The sequence below is a fragment of the Schistocerca nitens genome, chromosome 2 (genome assembly GCF_023898315.1).
Source record: "Schistocerca nitens isolate TAMUIC-IGC-003100 chromosome 2, iqSchNite1.1, whole genome shotgun sequence".
In the NCBI taxonomy this organism is placed as follows: domain Eukaryota; kingdom Metazoa; phylum Arthropoda; class Insecta; order Orthoptera; family Acrididae; genus Schistocerca; species Schistocerca nitens.
The window spans coordinates 354,140,647-354,157,352 of NC_064615.1; the positions used below are offsets into that span (position 1 = coordinate 354,140,647).

General features: G+C 37.7%; 1 protein-coding gene across 1 annotated transcript in view; it reads right to left on the minus strand.

Annotated features, from left to right (window-relative positions):
* LOC126234403 (zinc finger-containing ubiquitin peptidase 1-like) overlaps positions 1 to 16,706 on the minus strand; it is a 224,105-nt gene that overhangs the window by 62,363 nt on the left and 145,036 nt on the right. Inside the window, exon 7 of the mRNA XM_049943091.1 lies at positions 2,402 to 2,698. Within this exon, the coding sequence (XP_049799048.1) occupies positions 2,402 to 2,698 (297 nt within the window). The remainder of the gene's footprint in view (positions 1 to 2,401; positions 2,699 to 16,706) is intronic.

Genomic DNA, 16,706 nt, shown 5'->3' on the forward strand with positions numbered 1-16,706 from the left:
TTGCTTGACGTATCATTGTGGTTACTGAGTGGGTGTAAGTCTGATTTTGCCTCCATTCAGGTACACGCGGTCAACATATTTACTAAAATCCTTTCTTATAAGGTGAAGCCCGTCAACTTACCATAGTACAGGCTTTAAAGAGTTAACGTACGCCCGAGCGAAGACGTTACAAACTGTCTGGTGTATCATCAAATAAATTTGTGTACACCTGAAATTTCCTTTGACTTTTCACATTAGTAGATAATCAGGTGTTTTCTGGCACATTATCGCTTAAGAAATTTACAGGAAGACTCAACTGCTACAGAACAATGAAAAAGAGTTAAGTTCACCTCAATATTTTTTGAAGAATCTGAGTTACACCCATCCTACTTCAAGATTAACATTCTTAAAGATTTTTGATATGACTTACTTTTATTTGACAATTATTAATCCCAACTAGGTGGTTACTCAGCAGAAGAAAAATACTAGGAAAAGTAAATTATAAAATCAAAGTAAGTTCTATACACAACTACATGCCCTTGAATACCTTAAATAATAACTTGTCACAGTACAACTGAGCAAGTCAGGAGAGACACTCTGCATTCTAATTGTTGGAACTGATGGCTGCAGTTAGCTATCTAATAGTATAAAGTATAGTATAGTATAGTACCTAATAGTATAAAAGTATAATATAGTATAGTATAAAGTTGGCAACTTTTAAATCACGAATATAAGATTAAAGTATTCACCATGAAGAACTGATTGTGAGATATAAACTCAAAATGAAAACTAGTAAATAATTTTGGAACTATTGGTGATAAGCTAGACATACAATACAAGTGGTTTAAATGACAGCCACTTAGAGACATGAACTGCAAGTGGCAAACTGGTATCCGGCAGTCACATTTATACACTAAACAGTGAGTATAAAAGAACCAATAAATTAACCTACTGCTAGGCAAGTGAGAGCCAACAGAAAAATGGGACAAACCAACGGGAAAGCAAAATGACATCTTAACAGATAAAAGTGATGAGGGTATTTTCTTAAAATTAGTAAAACTTTCAAGCACTTTCGAGTGTATAAATGTGACAACTGCAAAAATAATAAAGGATAAGTGGCAACTTACCACAATAACTGGAAGAGGTCAACACAGTGAATGGCTTGTAAATAATTGTCATTAGTCTACTGTTTCTTCTGAATAACACATGTGCTAAACTATGCATGTACAGAACTAAATAAACTGACACACTGAGACCAAAAACTTCACCAAAAAATAATATTATGACTACAGTAGGGCACCGATGGTTTCAGTATATTAAGCCATTTTTGGAGATTTCAAGTGCTTCTGCCACACAAACTTTTATTTTCAGATTAAACTCAGAATGTTTGTCAAATTTTAAAATTCTTTCTATTATGTCTAATCAGTGTCAGTTTGATTCTTTCAGCAATGTAATTGAAAATGAAAAGGCACAGAAACACAATCTATGTTGCTAACACAAAAGAAAAAGGGATTTGGCAGCTGTATCATTAACACTGGTTACTAAATTAGTTCGATATCTACTATTTTATTTTCTCAGAATTTGGCAGATGTCAAGTAATTACATCTTAGAGAAACAGATTAATAAACAAAGTCAAAACTAGGGTAAGATAAAAAGGTTGTGGTACAGAAAACATAGAAGATTGAAACAGAGGTGATAACAGCTGACTTGGGAGATAAGAGGAGGGGGAAATAATTTTTCACAGTCCTTTATGTGCTTTATTTCCTTACATACTACCAATACATTTCCTGTCTTCTCTGAACCCATCTATTCCATTCCGGACTCAGTTTTGAGTTCATCCAATACTACAGTGTCTTACCTTCAGCATAAGGTTCCCTGTGCAACTTTGTTCTTTACTGACTCAAAAGTTCCCTTTTCCTCTACACACATTAGTCATTTTTCTTGTACAAAGGAAATTCTAGTTTAGTAAGTATATAAATATTTGGGAGCCCTAAGTTCGTTTTTGGGGGAGGAGTAGTGGTAGGGGGTGGAGAAGGTTTCTTTTAAGCAGATACATGAAACTTCTCTCTCTCTCTCTCTCTCACACACACACACACACACACACATGCTGTTATGTTTTCTTTAGCTATGTTAGAAGAGTGGACAATGCCGACTAACTTTCCACAAAAGAAGTTAATTAGTTGGCCACTTTTATGGTTGATGTCATACAACAAATGACAATAATCCACACAGCATCATGATGAACACATGTTTTCACAGGATACAGAATATTTTAATAGATTCTTATCTCGAGTAGTTATCAAAAGGGGATGCAATATACACTCTTATCATGAGTGGACAAAAATCTGCAGTTCAACACTAAATTTAAGGCAGGTTTTGTTGTTTATAAAGTAAGCATGCCAAATACATTAGTTACACTTACCGTATCCTAAGGGAAGAAAGAACTGTGACTACTTCAGTTGCTCCAATCCACTTTCGTGTATTGAAGAGTTTTCCACCAAGCTGTTCACTCCCCTGGAGATCAAAGCCCTGACTCCATGCCCATTCAATATGTTGTTGTAAACGAGAGATTGATGGCATGGCACTACGGCTAGGCATCTCAAGACCACAGGATCGGTTACCTAACCCATAGAGACCACCCCCAACTAAAGAAGGCTTATACAGCTGTTCATTGTAGCCTGTATGATGCAGCAATGAAGACAGCATCATCTGCATATTTCTGGAAAAGAAATGTATATTGGTATTAGATTAAAGAAGCAGAATTTTGGTAAGCACGCCACAGACAGCATAATTGAAGATCATATGCTCCATAATTCAAGCCACACAAAAATAGAATGTCAGAAATGCTCCTGGTTTAACACTAAGATAGACAGAACTATTTTTCCAAATGTCAAAGAAGAAAGAGCCAAATCATTTCAGACAAGCGCGCAAATGTGAAAATTCATACATATACATTCATTCATAAGCTATTAAAAGTTTTAAAACACATAAAACAAGGAAAGATGGGGTACACCTTTACACTTTGGTTTACAATAAGCCTTTCCTACCTCAAGGTTCTTGTCTTTGTAGGGAGATCCTATTATGCATGTGTCCAATCCACTTTTATAAAATCACTTTTGAAATTCACAAATGACAAAAAATCTAATGCATAAGAAGTGATAATACAGACTTTGGCTAGTTTACTCTATATTACTAGAAAGGTCATAGGTTTGCAATTTCAATTCCTTTCTTTCAAAACTACAGACAAAGAAATGATCCTGCAACCTCTACTAATCTCTTTGCTTCACCAGTTCTTAATTCTTTTTTTCTTTCCTCTCTTGAACAAATTAAGTTCTCTCTTTCTTCTAATCACCTATGTTTCTGTTAACCCCAGTCTCTATTTGTGATAATTTCTCACATATTTGTTTTATTTTCACTCCTCCAGGAGATATGCACACTTCACTCTGTCTTTTTCACTTTTTTATCTTCAATTTCTATCAAAAGCTCTGTGACGACTTTTCAAGTTCCAGTTCACTGCACTGACATACCTATTCATTGAGGATTGTTAGTAATGATCTGGACTTTAATAGTTCTCTATTAATGATGTCTAGTATGCACAGTAACTTACTTGATGTAGTCTCTTGGTTCTATATCTGTCCCTCACCTTTTTAAGTTATTAACTCTATTATGGTCATTCCTGGTCCAGTGAAGAACAAAACACAAGACTACAGAGTTATGATGAATGCAACGCATTTGGCACTCAAGAAGGCAACTTGTGAGGCCTTCAATGTATCTATGGAAAGATTACACAAAACCCAAGGAAATTTTACTCATACATAAAGATTATCAGTGGCACCACAGTTAGCGTCCAGACAAGGGAACTGAAACTGATTGTAGCAAAGCAAACTCAGAAATGCTGAATTTTGTTTATAAAATGTTTCATCACTAAGGAAGATGTAGAAGTACTGTGCTGTTTACTTTTAACACTACTGAAATGGTGAGTGATATAGATATTAGAGTCAGTGGCACCGAGAGAGAATCAAAATTAAACAAGGCTCCTCGGTCCAATGAAATCCTTGTTAGATTCTATGTAGCATTTGCAGCAGTGTTAGCTCTCATTTTCGTCATAATTTAGCATACACCAGTTGGACAAAAAAACCATGCCCTGTGATTGGAAGATAGTACACATCACAACTGTTGACAAGAAGGGTAGCAAAAGTGATCCACAAAACTATCATACTATCTCATTGATAGCGATCTCTTGTTGAACCCTAGAACATATTCTGAGCTAAAACATTAATGAGGTATCTTGGGACAGTATGTCCTCCTCCATTGCAACTGGCATGGATTACGATGACATCAAACATGCAAAACCCAATTTGCACTTTTCTCAAAAGACATCCTGAAACCCATGGATGAAAGAAATCAGCCGACTGCAGTATTTCTCAGTGACTGGCCACACTACTGATTAATAACAAAAATGATTATATGGAATACCAAACAAAATCTGTGAGTGGATTGAGGATTTCTTAAAAAGTAGGGCACAGAATGTTATTTCAAATGGACAATTGAAGATAGAAGTAAATTTAGCCATGCCCCATGGCAGCGTAATGGGATCCCTCTTGTTCATATTGTATGTAAATAACCAGGCAGACAACATTAATAGTAACCTCAAGCTTTCTGCAGATACTGCAGTCATCCATACTGAAGTAGTATCGGAAAAAAGCTGCACAAATACCCAGCCATATATTGTTAAGATTTCAAAGTGGTGCTACTTGTTTTAAATGTTCAGAGATGTACAATCATACATTTCAAAAAATGCTTAGTAAAAAGGACACTCCTTACAAATCACTTGTGTGATCCAATTTAGAATGTTGTTCAAGCATGAGAGACCCATACCAAATCTGAGTAATGGGGGAAATAGAGCATATGCGAAGGAGGGCAGCAAAGTGGTCACAATTTTGTTTGACTCACGGGAGAATGTCACAGAAATATTTAAAAACCTGAATTGGCACACACTTCAAGACAGACACCAATTATCCTGTGATAGCCAACTTACAAAGTTTTGAGAACAGTATTAACTGAAGAATCTACACAAATTCTTCATTTCCCTAAGTAATGCTCCCATAGGGAACATTAAGATAAAAGTACTCTAATTACAGCACACAAACAGACATTTAATCTGTCATTCTTTCTGTGCTCCAGATGAGATCTGGTACCATTTCAAGTACCCTCTGCTGAGCACTTCAGTGTTTTGTATAGTATGCTTGTAGATCTAACGACATTCATGAGTAGTCAGCAATCTTTCACTTCACATAATGGTAAACTACAGTTTCACTTTTAGACTTCATGATAAAGAAATAACATTGAATAGAAAATAAATATACATCTGTGTCATCAAGTATAAAATTCTGAAATGAAGCAAAAAATTTTTTTGAAAAGTTCTCAAATGATTCTTTCATGCATCAGATGCAAAAGCACAGAAAAGTTTCAGGGTGCTTATTTAATAAATGTTAACAAGAACAAAACTAATGAAGATATATTGTTCATGTATGTGGCCATGCTGAAGTGCCTCTGAATTATTTATGTGAAAACTCTTAAATCTTTTTAAATAAAACAAACATTATTAACATTCTGCATCTTTTTTCTTCATGTCTGCATATTTATTTCTCAACATAGTCATCCTGATGATGAACATATTTCTTCCAATGAGATGCCAGTTTGTTGATACCATCGGTGAAGAATGTTTGACTTCAGCAACAGAGCAACAATCTCACCTGTGCTTGCACCGCTTCATTATTATCAAAGTGCAGTGCTTGAAGGTGTTCTTTTAAGTTATGGAAACAGATGAAAATCGGGTGAGACCAAGTTGGAACTGTGTGGAAGATGACTGAAGACAGTGAACTCAAAGTGACAGATTGCTGTAGATGTTGCAATGCTTGTGTATGGTCTAGCATTGTCAAGCTAAAGGAGAGGATAGTCCATATGTGGACAAACTCTTTGGTCAGAATCTCCGTTACAGCACGCTGTTTCTCATGCGCCGACATAGTTATGTTACACACTGCCACATTACTACGTAAATTCTAGAACCACTCAGCCTTCCACTGTCTCGAACACACGATATTTTAGCTGTGAGTGGGAGAAAGGAACCCTATCTACTACGCATCATCTGCCTGTGTGTTGAACGGCACCAAAAAGTACTTGTAGGGTGATCCATGGAAGTCGTAGTGAAAGCACCGAAGAACCAAGGAGCTTCTGTGTTATTCTGTGCTGTTTGTAATTGTGATTATTGGCAGTGACAAAAGAACAACTGAGATTCTGAATTGTGAAAAAACTTTTATCTTGGGCTTGCTGGAGGCAAGACGTATTTTACGATATGTTTGTATTAGAGACATGGTTGTTAAGCCAACTCTTTTCTAAATGGACTTAAACCTGAAACTTCCTGGCAGATTAAAACTGTGTGCTGGACCGAGACTCGAACTCGGGACCTTTGCCTTTCGCGGGCAAGTGCTCTACCAACTGAGCTACCCAAGCACGACTCACGCCCCGTCCTTGCAGCTTTACTTCTGCCAGTACCTCGTCTCCTACCTTCCAAACTTAACAGAAGCTCTCCTGCGAACCTTGCAGAACTAGCACTCCTGAAAGAAAGGATATTGCGGAGACATGGCTTAGCCACAGCCTGGGAGATGTTTCCAGAATGAGATTTTCACTCTGCAGCGGAGTGTGCGCTGATATGAAACTTCCTGGCAGATTAAAACTGTGTGCCGGTCCGAGACTCGAACTCGGGACCTGTTAAGTTTGGAAGGTAGGAGACGAGGTACTGGCAGAAGTAAAGCTGCGAGGACGGGGCGTGAGTTGTGCTTGGGTAGCTCAGTTGGTAGAGCACTTGCCTGTGGAAGGCAAAGGTCCCGAGTTTGAGTCTCGGTCCGGCACACAGTTTTAATCTGCCAGGAAGTTTCATATCAGCGCACACTCCGCTGCAGGGTGAAAATCTCATTCTGGACTTAAACCTGTTTTTAATGTTAGACGATACGAGTTACTTACGAGAAGTTAAATGTTATGTGTGAAGTGTGAATTTTGTTCTTTATGAAGCTCATTATATACCCATAGCTACTGAGTATCTCATTATTTCACAAAGAGAGAAAGAGAGCCTTAAAGGTTCCTGTGACTAGCATCATTCTTTGGAGAAGAAGTTTGTAGAGATTCCAGAATCTGGCTATCCAGAGAAGATCGGCTGTGCATTCCCAAGTAAGTCACCTTGTCTAAGAGAAGTGGGGAGTTTGCACATACACTTCACACGCTTTTCTGTCATCAAAAACGTTAAAGGCTGTCTAGTGGCACAGTACTGCAAATATGCAGACATGAAGAATAAGAAAGTTGAATGTTAATAACATTTGTTTTATTTAAAAAACTTTACGAGTTTTTACATAAAAATTTGGAGGTATTAACTTCCAGCACATCCTCATGCAAACTGGAAAACTAAAAGTAAGGTATGACCAAAGCTGGTAACATAAAAGTTTCTTTCACTAGAGACCTTCCTTGCTTATAGGTGATGGAATAGAAAGTGAAATGTTAACATCACTTCACAAATGTATAAAAGTTTCTAATTCCTGTTGAGCAACACCACAGTGTTAACTATATAAGCACTTTACACTGGTCGTATTTCACACAACCACCAGAGAATAGTTTCTGGGATGTGGAAAGAAGTCAAAGATGTACATTTATGTAATTTACCTGCAATGCAATGAAATGACTTAATATAACACACCAGCGCAAAGTCTAATTATAAATTTCTATGATGATACTCTTTGATAGAGTAAAAGTAGTTGCCCAACCAGGCTGTGGTGTTACATATCATTCCAGTAGAGTGATATGTAGCCCTATATCTACCTAGCCACGGAATGATGGTCACGAAGGACCAGATAATAATTTAATGGTTAAAACAAGAAGCTGTTAATAGGTTTTTGTTATCTATCTTGCATGCAATGCATATATGGATGGACACCACATGTCTTCAAGTTGGGATGACGATCATGGTATTACCCAGAGCCTGCATGGGCTTTGTGTAGCCTCTATTAGTCAGTGTCCTAGTTTGGAGTAGCACATTGCACCATTGAGTAAAAGCATGCACTACGGCAATGTTGCACGTAATAACAATCTGCTATGTATGAACTCGCTAAAAACAGAAGCAATGGTCCCAATACTGTAATATTCGAGATGCAGGGAGTATTGTACATGGTGATAGAATATACAAATATGATTACAGAAGACATAGTTTGTTTTCATTATACAAAACTGAAATTTCGTTGAAGTGTGTTCGATTCCAGAACATGCACAACTGTATTGGAGATGAGGTTCATCAGAGCTGCACTGGCACAATCTGAATTTAATTTCTAGGTGCAGACATTCAGAGCAAAGGAAAGACAAAAAACTTGAATCTGAAAAAACAAATATTCAAAGGGAAACACAGCAAGTATCCATCCCTCATTCTCAAAATATATGATGTCACAGAACACTGCATGAAAGAGCAACTCTGCAGCTACTTTGAGAACAATAAGGTACTCTCTTCTTCACTATATGGCTTTACACCTGGTTTATACACTATAGAAGCTATTAAGTCTCTGGTTACAGATGTTCTGAAATGTTTTGAAAGCTATTCTTTTGTCTGTTTTATGCTCCTTGGTCTGAGGAAAGCATATGAATCTGTATCACATGATATCATAATATCTAAATTTGAAAAATATGATATCAAGAACAATAAAATATCACTAACAAAATTTTATCTGATAGATAGGAAACAAACTCTCACAATACATAATAGTAGATTAAATGCAAACTAGTTACCACAGGAGTGCCACTAGGTTCTGTCCTGGGCCCTTTTCTTTTTCTAAAATACATGAGTGATCTACCTACGTCTTTGGTTTATAAGGCAGTAATATATGCTGATGATACAATCATTGTAATGGCCAAATTGAATATAGAGGAACTGAAACATAAAACACTGACAATGATTGATATGTCGACTCAGCAGCCACAAAAATAAACTAATGCATTGTTATTTTTGTTGTTGTCGTGGTCTTCAGTCCAGAGGCTGGTTTGCTGCAGCTCTCCATGCTACTCTATCGTGTGCAAGATTCTTCATCTCCGAGTAACCTATATCCTTCTGAATCTGCTTAGTGTATTTATCCCTTGGTCACCCTCTACGATTTTCCTCTACCCATCTAATCTTCAGCATTCTTCTGTAACACTGCATTTCGAAAACTTCTATTCTCTTCTTGTCTAAACTATTTATCGTCCATGTTTCACTTCCACATGGCTATACTCCATACAAATATTTTCAGGAAAGTCTTCCTGACACTTAAATCTATACTCAACATTAAGAAATTTTTCTTCTTCAGAAACGTTTTCCTTGCCATCGCCAGTCTACATTTAATATCCTCTCTACTTCGACCATCATCTGTTATTTTGCTCCCCAAATAGCGAAACTCATCTACTATTTTAAGTGTCTCATTTCCTAATCTAATTCCCTCAGCATCGCCTGATTTAATTTGACTACTTTCCATTATCTTAGTTTTGCTTTTGTTGATGTTCATCTCATATCCTTCTTTCAAGACACTGTTCCTTCCGTTCAACTGCTCTTCCAGGTCCTTTACTGTCTCTGACAGAATTACAATGTCATTGGCGAACCTCAAAGTTTTTATTTCTTCTCCATGGATTTTAATACCTACCCCGAATTCTTCTTTTGTTTCCTTCACTGCTTGCTCAATATACAGATTAAATAACAGTGGGGATAGGCTACAACCCAGTCTCACTCCCTTCTCAACCACTGCTTCCCTTTCATGCCCCTTGACTCTTATAACTGCCACCTGGTTTCTGTACAAATTGTAAATAGCCTTTTGCTCCCTGTATTTTACCTTTGCCACCTTCAAAATTTGAGAGGGAGTATTCTGGTCAACATTGTCAAAAGCTTTCTCTAAGTCTACAAATGCAAGTTTGCCTTTCCTTAATCTATCTTCTAAGATAAGTCATAGGGTCAGTATTGCTATGCGTGTTCCAACATTTCTGTGGAATCCAAACTGATCTTCCCCAAGGTCGGCTTTACCCATTTTTCCATTCATCTGTAAGGAATTCATGTTAGTATTTTTCAGTTGTGACTTATAAAACTGATAGTCTGGTAATCCTCACACCTGTCAGAACCTGCTTTCTTTGGAATACAATATAAAACAAAAACTGAAACTATATACTTTTTCTCCTTAAACTAAGTGGAAAGGCAAAAGAGTGTGAGTCCATCAGACTATTAACAAGTCTCCACAATATCCTTTCGTCCAGGAGTGCTTGTTCTGCCAGTTTTTTCACAGAAGAGAGTCTGTGAAGTTTGGAAGGTAGAAGACGAGGTAATGGCAGAAGTGAAGCTGTTAGGATGGGTTGTGAGTCGTGCTTGGGTAGCTCAATTGGTACAGCATTTGCCTGTGAATGGCAAACGTCCCGAGTTCGAGTCTTGGTCCAGCTGACAGTTTTAATGTGCCAGAAGTTTCATAGCAGTGCACACTCTGCTGCAAAGTGAAAATTTCGTTCTGGATACTAATAAGTCATTTGGACCCACAACTGAAACTGTATGAGTACAAGGAGCTTTCCTATATTAAATTATACCAAGTGGTTTACTAACTATGCAAATTAAAACCCTGTGTCAGTAAGGAACAGCTTCAGTCTTCTCACTTAACTTCAGGAAATATCCTTTGGGACAACTTTTCCAGCCAAAAACAGTGTTTTGAGTCCCAACAACATAAATAAAAAATTTAAATTTTTTACAAAACCGACCTTTACTATGATAGTAAGCAAAGAATACAGGAAGAAATGGCAAAAAGTGAACATCAATTGTATTTTTAAAGTGATGGTTTCACTTTGAAATCACTGGGACACATACTTTTCAACCACCCATTATTTTATCAGATATATTTGAAATAAATTCCACATATTTTCTTAGACACAATATCACATCCCATAACTTCCATGAACTCTTGATAACAAATTATAGTCCTAAATAACAAGCAAAAATGGGTCTAAAGTTTAATAAATTTATATCAAAATACTGCTCCAATGGTTTCATTTGGAAACCACTCATAACAGCAGCAGTACAAACTGAAATTTATGTTACAATGACTTTAGATATACTTACTTTAACTATCAATAATTTCCTCAATAAGAGCACTACATTAAAAAACATGCATGTCACAATCACATTACACAATATCTGTGCTAACTGTTGCTTTGAACAGTGTGGCTGCTACAAAGCACTAGAGTTGTTGGTTGGTTGGTTTGGGGAAGGAGACCAGACAGCGTGGTCATCGGTCTCATCGGATTAGGGAAGGATTGGGAAGGAAGTCGGCCGTGCCCCTTCAGAGGAACCATCCCGGCATTTGCCTGGAGTGATTTAGGGAAATCACGGAAAACCTAAATCAGGATGGCCGGACGCGGGATTGAACCGTCGTCCTCCCGAATGCGAGTCCAGTGTCTAACCACTGCGCCACCCCGCTCGGTACTAGAGTTGTAGAAGTACCTCTGTGCACCACTAGATGTCTCTGTCTTGTAATAGAATCGGTGGTTTCATGCTAAAGGCACTGATACTCAAAGGGTTAAGTGGCAAAAAAAGCAGTGAGAACAGTTATAGGTATTCCAAACAGAATGCCATGCCAGCCACATTTCAAAGTACTCAAAGTACTCAGTTGTACCATCTTTCCATACTGGATCCTGTCTCCTCTTAATGAAAAAGCAGCCAAAGAATTAACTTGCAAAAGTTCTATGCACAATTAAGGAACAAGCAATAGAAATAACATAAATTTAGAATGCACCAGATTTACACAGTTCCAAAATAATTTTACATATATTAGCACACATCTGTTTAATAAATTGCCCTCTTTTGGTAATGTAGGATGAAAGTGAATTTTATCAAACTTGTTTTGAATAGCTTTTCTTAGAAACTGTAGGATATCTACTAAGGAGGTGTTCAAACCTAAATTATCTGCTACTGACTTAAAAAAAGTTATTACAAGAGACTGAAACTTCAGGGCTATCTTTGATCAGTTTATTGTCTATGTTTTAATAAATTGCTTCATATTCCTTATTTGTTTTTCTTCTCTCTCTCTCTCTTTCTCTCTCTCTCTCTATGTTCCAAATAGTTCTTGTTACTGGACCAGCTTGGTTTTTCTTGAAAGCACATGCGTTTTAATGCTCTGAGGAATTTTCTTAGAATTTTTCAGTACAGCGTGTTATATCAATTGTACTGAAATGCAGGAGGACCTGCAACGAATTGACGCATGGTGCAGGGAATGGCAACTGAATCTCAATGTAGACAAGTGTAATGTGCTGCGAATACATAGAAAAAAAGATCCTTTATCATTTAGCTACAATATAGCATGTCAGCAACTGGAAGCAGTTAATTCCATAAATTATCTGGGAGTAGGCATTAGGAGTGATTTAAAATGGAATGATCATATAAAATTAATCGTCGGTAAAGCAGATGCCAGACTGAGGTTTATTGGAAGAATCCTAAGGAAATGCAGTCCGAAAATAAAGGAGGTAGGTTACAGTACACATGTTTGCCCACTGCTTGAATACCGCTCACCGGTGTGGGATATGTACCAGATAGGTTTGACAGAAGAGAGAGAGAAGATCCAACGGAGAGCAACGTGCTTCATTACAGGATCATTTAGTAATCGTGAAAGCATTACGGAGATGATACATAAACTCCAGTGGAAGACTCTGCAAGAGAGATGCTCAGTAGCTCGGTACAGGCTTTTGTTGAAGTTTCGAGAACATACCTTCACCGAGGAGTCAAGCAGTATATTGCTCCCTCCTACGTATATCTTGCGAAGAGACCATGAGGATAAAATCAGAGAGATTAGAGCCCACACAGAGGTATACCGATAATCTTTCTTTATACGAACAATACGAGACTGGAATAGAAGGGAAAACCAACCCTCCGCCACACATCGTCAGGTGGCTTGCCGAGTACGGATGTAGATATAATTTAACTCTATCATCATCTGTGTCATTCGATACTAAGTAGTATCTTTTCTTAGTTTTGCATGACATTTTGATTTCATTTGTAACTCAGCATTTAGGTGCATTTTATCTGCTTTCACTGGTTAATGTCTTAGCTGATGACTATGCAGTAACTGGATGCTAAATTATATCCATCCATATTCCATGGTGAAATGACATCAGAAGCACATCATGCATGTAATTTGCAGGCTGCAGTACATCTTAACAAATCAGAAGTTAATTCATTTTATGTTTATCCTCTAATATTTTGAAGAAGTAAATTTAGTTTAAACTAATTTTTATCTTCATACGTTTTAGGCTCTAAATTTTCAACTACGTATTCCTTTTAACACTTTGCCGTCCACATGTCTTGTACAAATTTATTCACTTGGCGCCAGCAGCGCTAATTTGGATTACTTGGTGTGTTGCCGGTCATTCTTGCCATTATCTAAAGATTACATTGTTAGGTTTTACTAATCTCATCGTTAGTTCTCATAAGTTCTCAACCCTGTTCCCCTTCTTTCATTAAATTTCGAAGATATACACACGTAAATAAATACAAAATTTGTTTGTTTCATATATTTGTTTGTTTGCATTATCTTTGGTACTTAGTATTTCTCTTTCATATGATATGCAGCAAAACAGTCTCCACGATGTAACGCAACTCCACAAGACTTGCACATTAAGTTCGTTGTTCTTTTTTTATGTTTTTGGAACATACATGTCAGTTTCTTCGTTTTCATTTCAGAAATACGTAGGCCTAGTAGTTGGTATTGGTTTAGGTGACCGGAAAGTCTGTTAACCAGATCATGATGAGACGTACGCAATGTAGTGGCAACCTCCAAATTTTGCTCCACACATTCATTGTAAATAATCGTATCGTCTCTTTCGTCTTGCATGATGAAAGTGCACAAGTACTTATGAAAACAAAAAAACTTGTTGAGGTGTGTAACTTATTGTTACCTAAACAGAATGCACAAGATACTAAAGTGCTGTCGCTGGCCACTGAGCGATACCATGCTGATGACATCACTGTGGTGTCACCAGACTCTGAGCAATACTATGCACATGGCACCTCTGTGGTGTCGCCGGCCGTTGACTACTATTTCGCATGACACCACTGTGGTGTCGCCGGACAGCAAAGTGTTAAAACTACAGGGTGTCTACGTGGACAAGGAAAAAAAAAATCCTGGATTTTTCCTGGATTTCCCGGTTAATAATACACTTTCTCCCTGGCGAAAATACACTTTTTCCTTGTTAAGTGACCGTATACTATTCCTTGGCACTGTAAAACTCATCAGTCCTTTGAATATTTGTGGTTTTATATACCGACGTAGAATTTCCTGCCACTTCAGAAAACGAAACTCAGGGGAGAAAAAAATACCTTTTGATGTGCAGGAATATGTACGCTGCATATTTTCATATTACGAAGGTATAAATTCGAATTCCACCAAATACCGCATGTTACTTTCCGAAGCATTGAAATCGAGACTGCGATGCGCTTTTGTAAGCCACTCATAACTCATGTCACGTGATCTCGCCAGCTGATGACAGCATAGGACACGTGATGTAGTCAGCCAATAGCAAGATCACTCTTAAGTAGCGCGAAAACACAAATAAGAAAAGTTAATGGTTTAAATTAATATACATAGCATTCACATATAATATTGGTCTCCAAGATTAATAAGCTGGAAGAGAAGCTAAGCTTCCACATATAATGTTGATCTTTCCTGCGCGTGATACACTTTAACATACATCACACAAATGTGCCGGTAAAATTTTTAATAACGACGTAAATGTGTGATCTTCTGAGCTCGAAATTCTTCTAAATGGTCGTCCTCAAAGAGTTTATTTTTAAATGAGAGTCAAACGCTTTGTTATTTAAGAAATCCATCGTACATTCTCGCACATAGTTCATCTTGCGTAAAAGGAAATTTGCTTTTAATGTACGTAAAGCTTTTCAAACCAGCGTTCGCAATATTTTCCCGCTACGTAATAGAAATAGGTTCGTTTCAGCAGTTGCAAGAGCGTGCAAGATAACAGTCGTCACCGCGTGATGACGCAGGAAGGCTATACGTTCGTACACGTAAAACATTAAAAGATCTTACATTATGTCATAAAAGAAACAAGACATCAAAGGATACTTCAAGAGCATCGGAATTTCGTGAACCATACTAAAATGCATAATTCCGCTTAAAGTGCACATTCGTATGTCCAGATTCGGATGTAAATTTTCTTGGAGTACCAGTATTGTATTATCTCATGTTTGGTTCTTTATTATGGCATAATGTCATACGTGCACGTGAAATCAGCGAACAGTTGAAACCAGCCAACAGTGTGAAATTAAACAGTTCGTTTCAAATAAACTGACTGCCTCAGCAGAAAAGATTAATAAAAGCCAAATCTCTTTAGTAAACCGACAAAGATAACTTCATTGTTCTGCAAGGCGATTAATGCTTGACTGTCAGAAAGGTGGCAACAAAATCTGAAACTAATGACATATTTTACCCATCCGTAATTATTCGAACGTATTTTAATTCATTTGACATCTCCCGGTCACAAAAACCCGTTTTATCATTTAACGTGAGAGCAAAAAATGAATAGGAAACAACAAAATCACTGAACGTAAACACAGGTCGCGTGGAGACGACCCACCTCCCCACCACTACTCAGACGGCGATGTGCATCAGGCCCAGGTTTACTATATTTCCAAACCATGGCAATATTAGGTAGTGGCGCCAAGCCACACTTCTGTAACAAGAAGCAGGGGAAGGTACTACTCATATGCGACTCAACTACGCATGCACAAGAACCTGCCCACAACTGCTCAAAGGAATCTAATTTAAACAGTTGTCACATCACGCTCATCGGAGGCAATTTGTTGTTATGAAGCATTGCATAGTCTTCCAAAAGCCTTTGACACATTTTGCTGTTGACTCGGTTTTGTTGTTGTATGCGGCGCATTTCCTTTGCAACTTAAGTTTATTTTACGGTTTTTTTTCTCTCTCTCTCTCGTTCACGTTTCGTTGCTGCAGTGTTATTCTGCAGTAGCGGGGTACAGTAATATCCTTTGTTAGAGTATTGGTTCTTACCACTCAAAATAGAAAACTAAAGCAATGAAAAATTCCCGGAATTGTAAACAGTTCCCGTGTTTATCCCGGTTTTCTCCCGGATGAAAAAGTTTCCGGGTTTTTCCTGGATCTCCCGGTTGTCCCCGGTCGTATACACCCTGTACTATTAACCTGAATCTTCAGTCTACCCTGAAAAGGTGCTGTCCTCACGCCTGTGACTTCAAGGGGAAACCCATAGGCATCAGTGTCCCTCTTTACAGATACTGCTATCAACTCAGCCAACTTCCTTTTATCATTCCAATTAAAATGTGGTACATGCTTCGCATAAACCCACTAATTAATAACCTAAACAGAGGCCAAACCTATATTTGATCCCATACACAGTTGGTCTAACTCCATGTTGACCCCGCACACAAAACTTTTCAATTGGGACTGATCACAACACCCCAAAATATAAACAAATTAAACAAGAAGTGTGTAAAAGTAGTCTGCCCTTCCTGCGTAACACAGTGTGATGCAAAATATGCTTTCCTCTCATGTTAAATCAATAACCAGAGGGCAGGGGGGTGGTGGGTGGGATGGAGGGGGGGGGGGGGGGAGACAACTTGAAAGGAGACACAATATTGTAACTAGGAT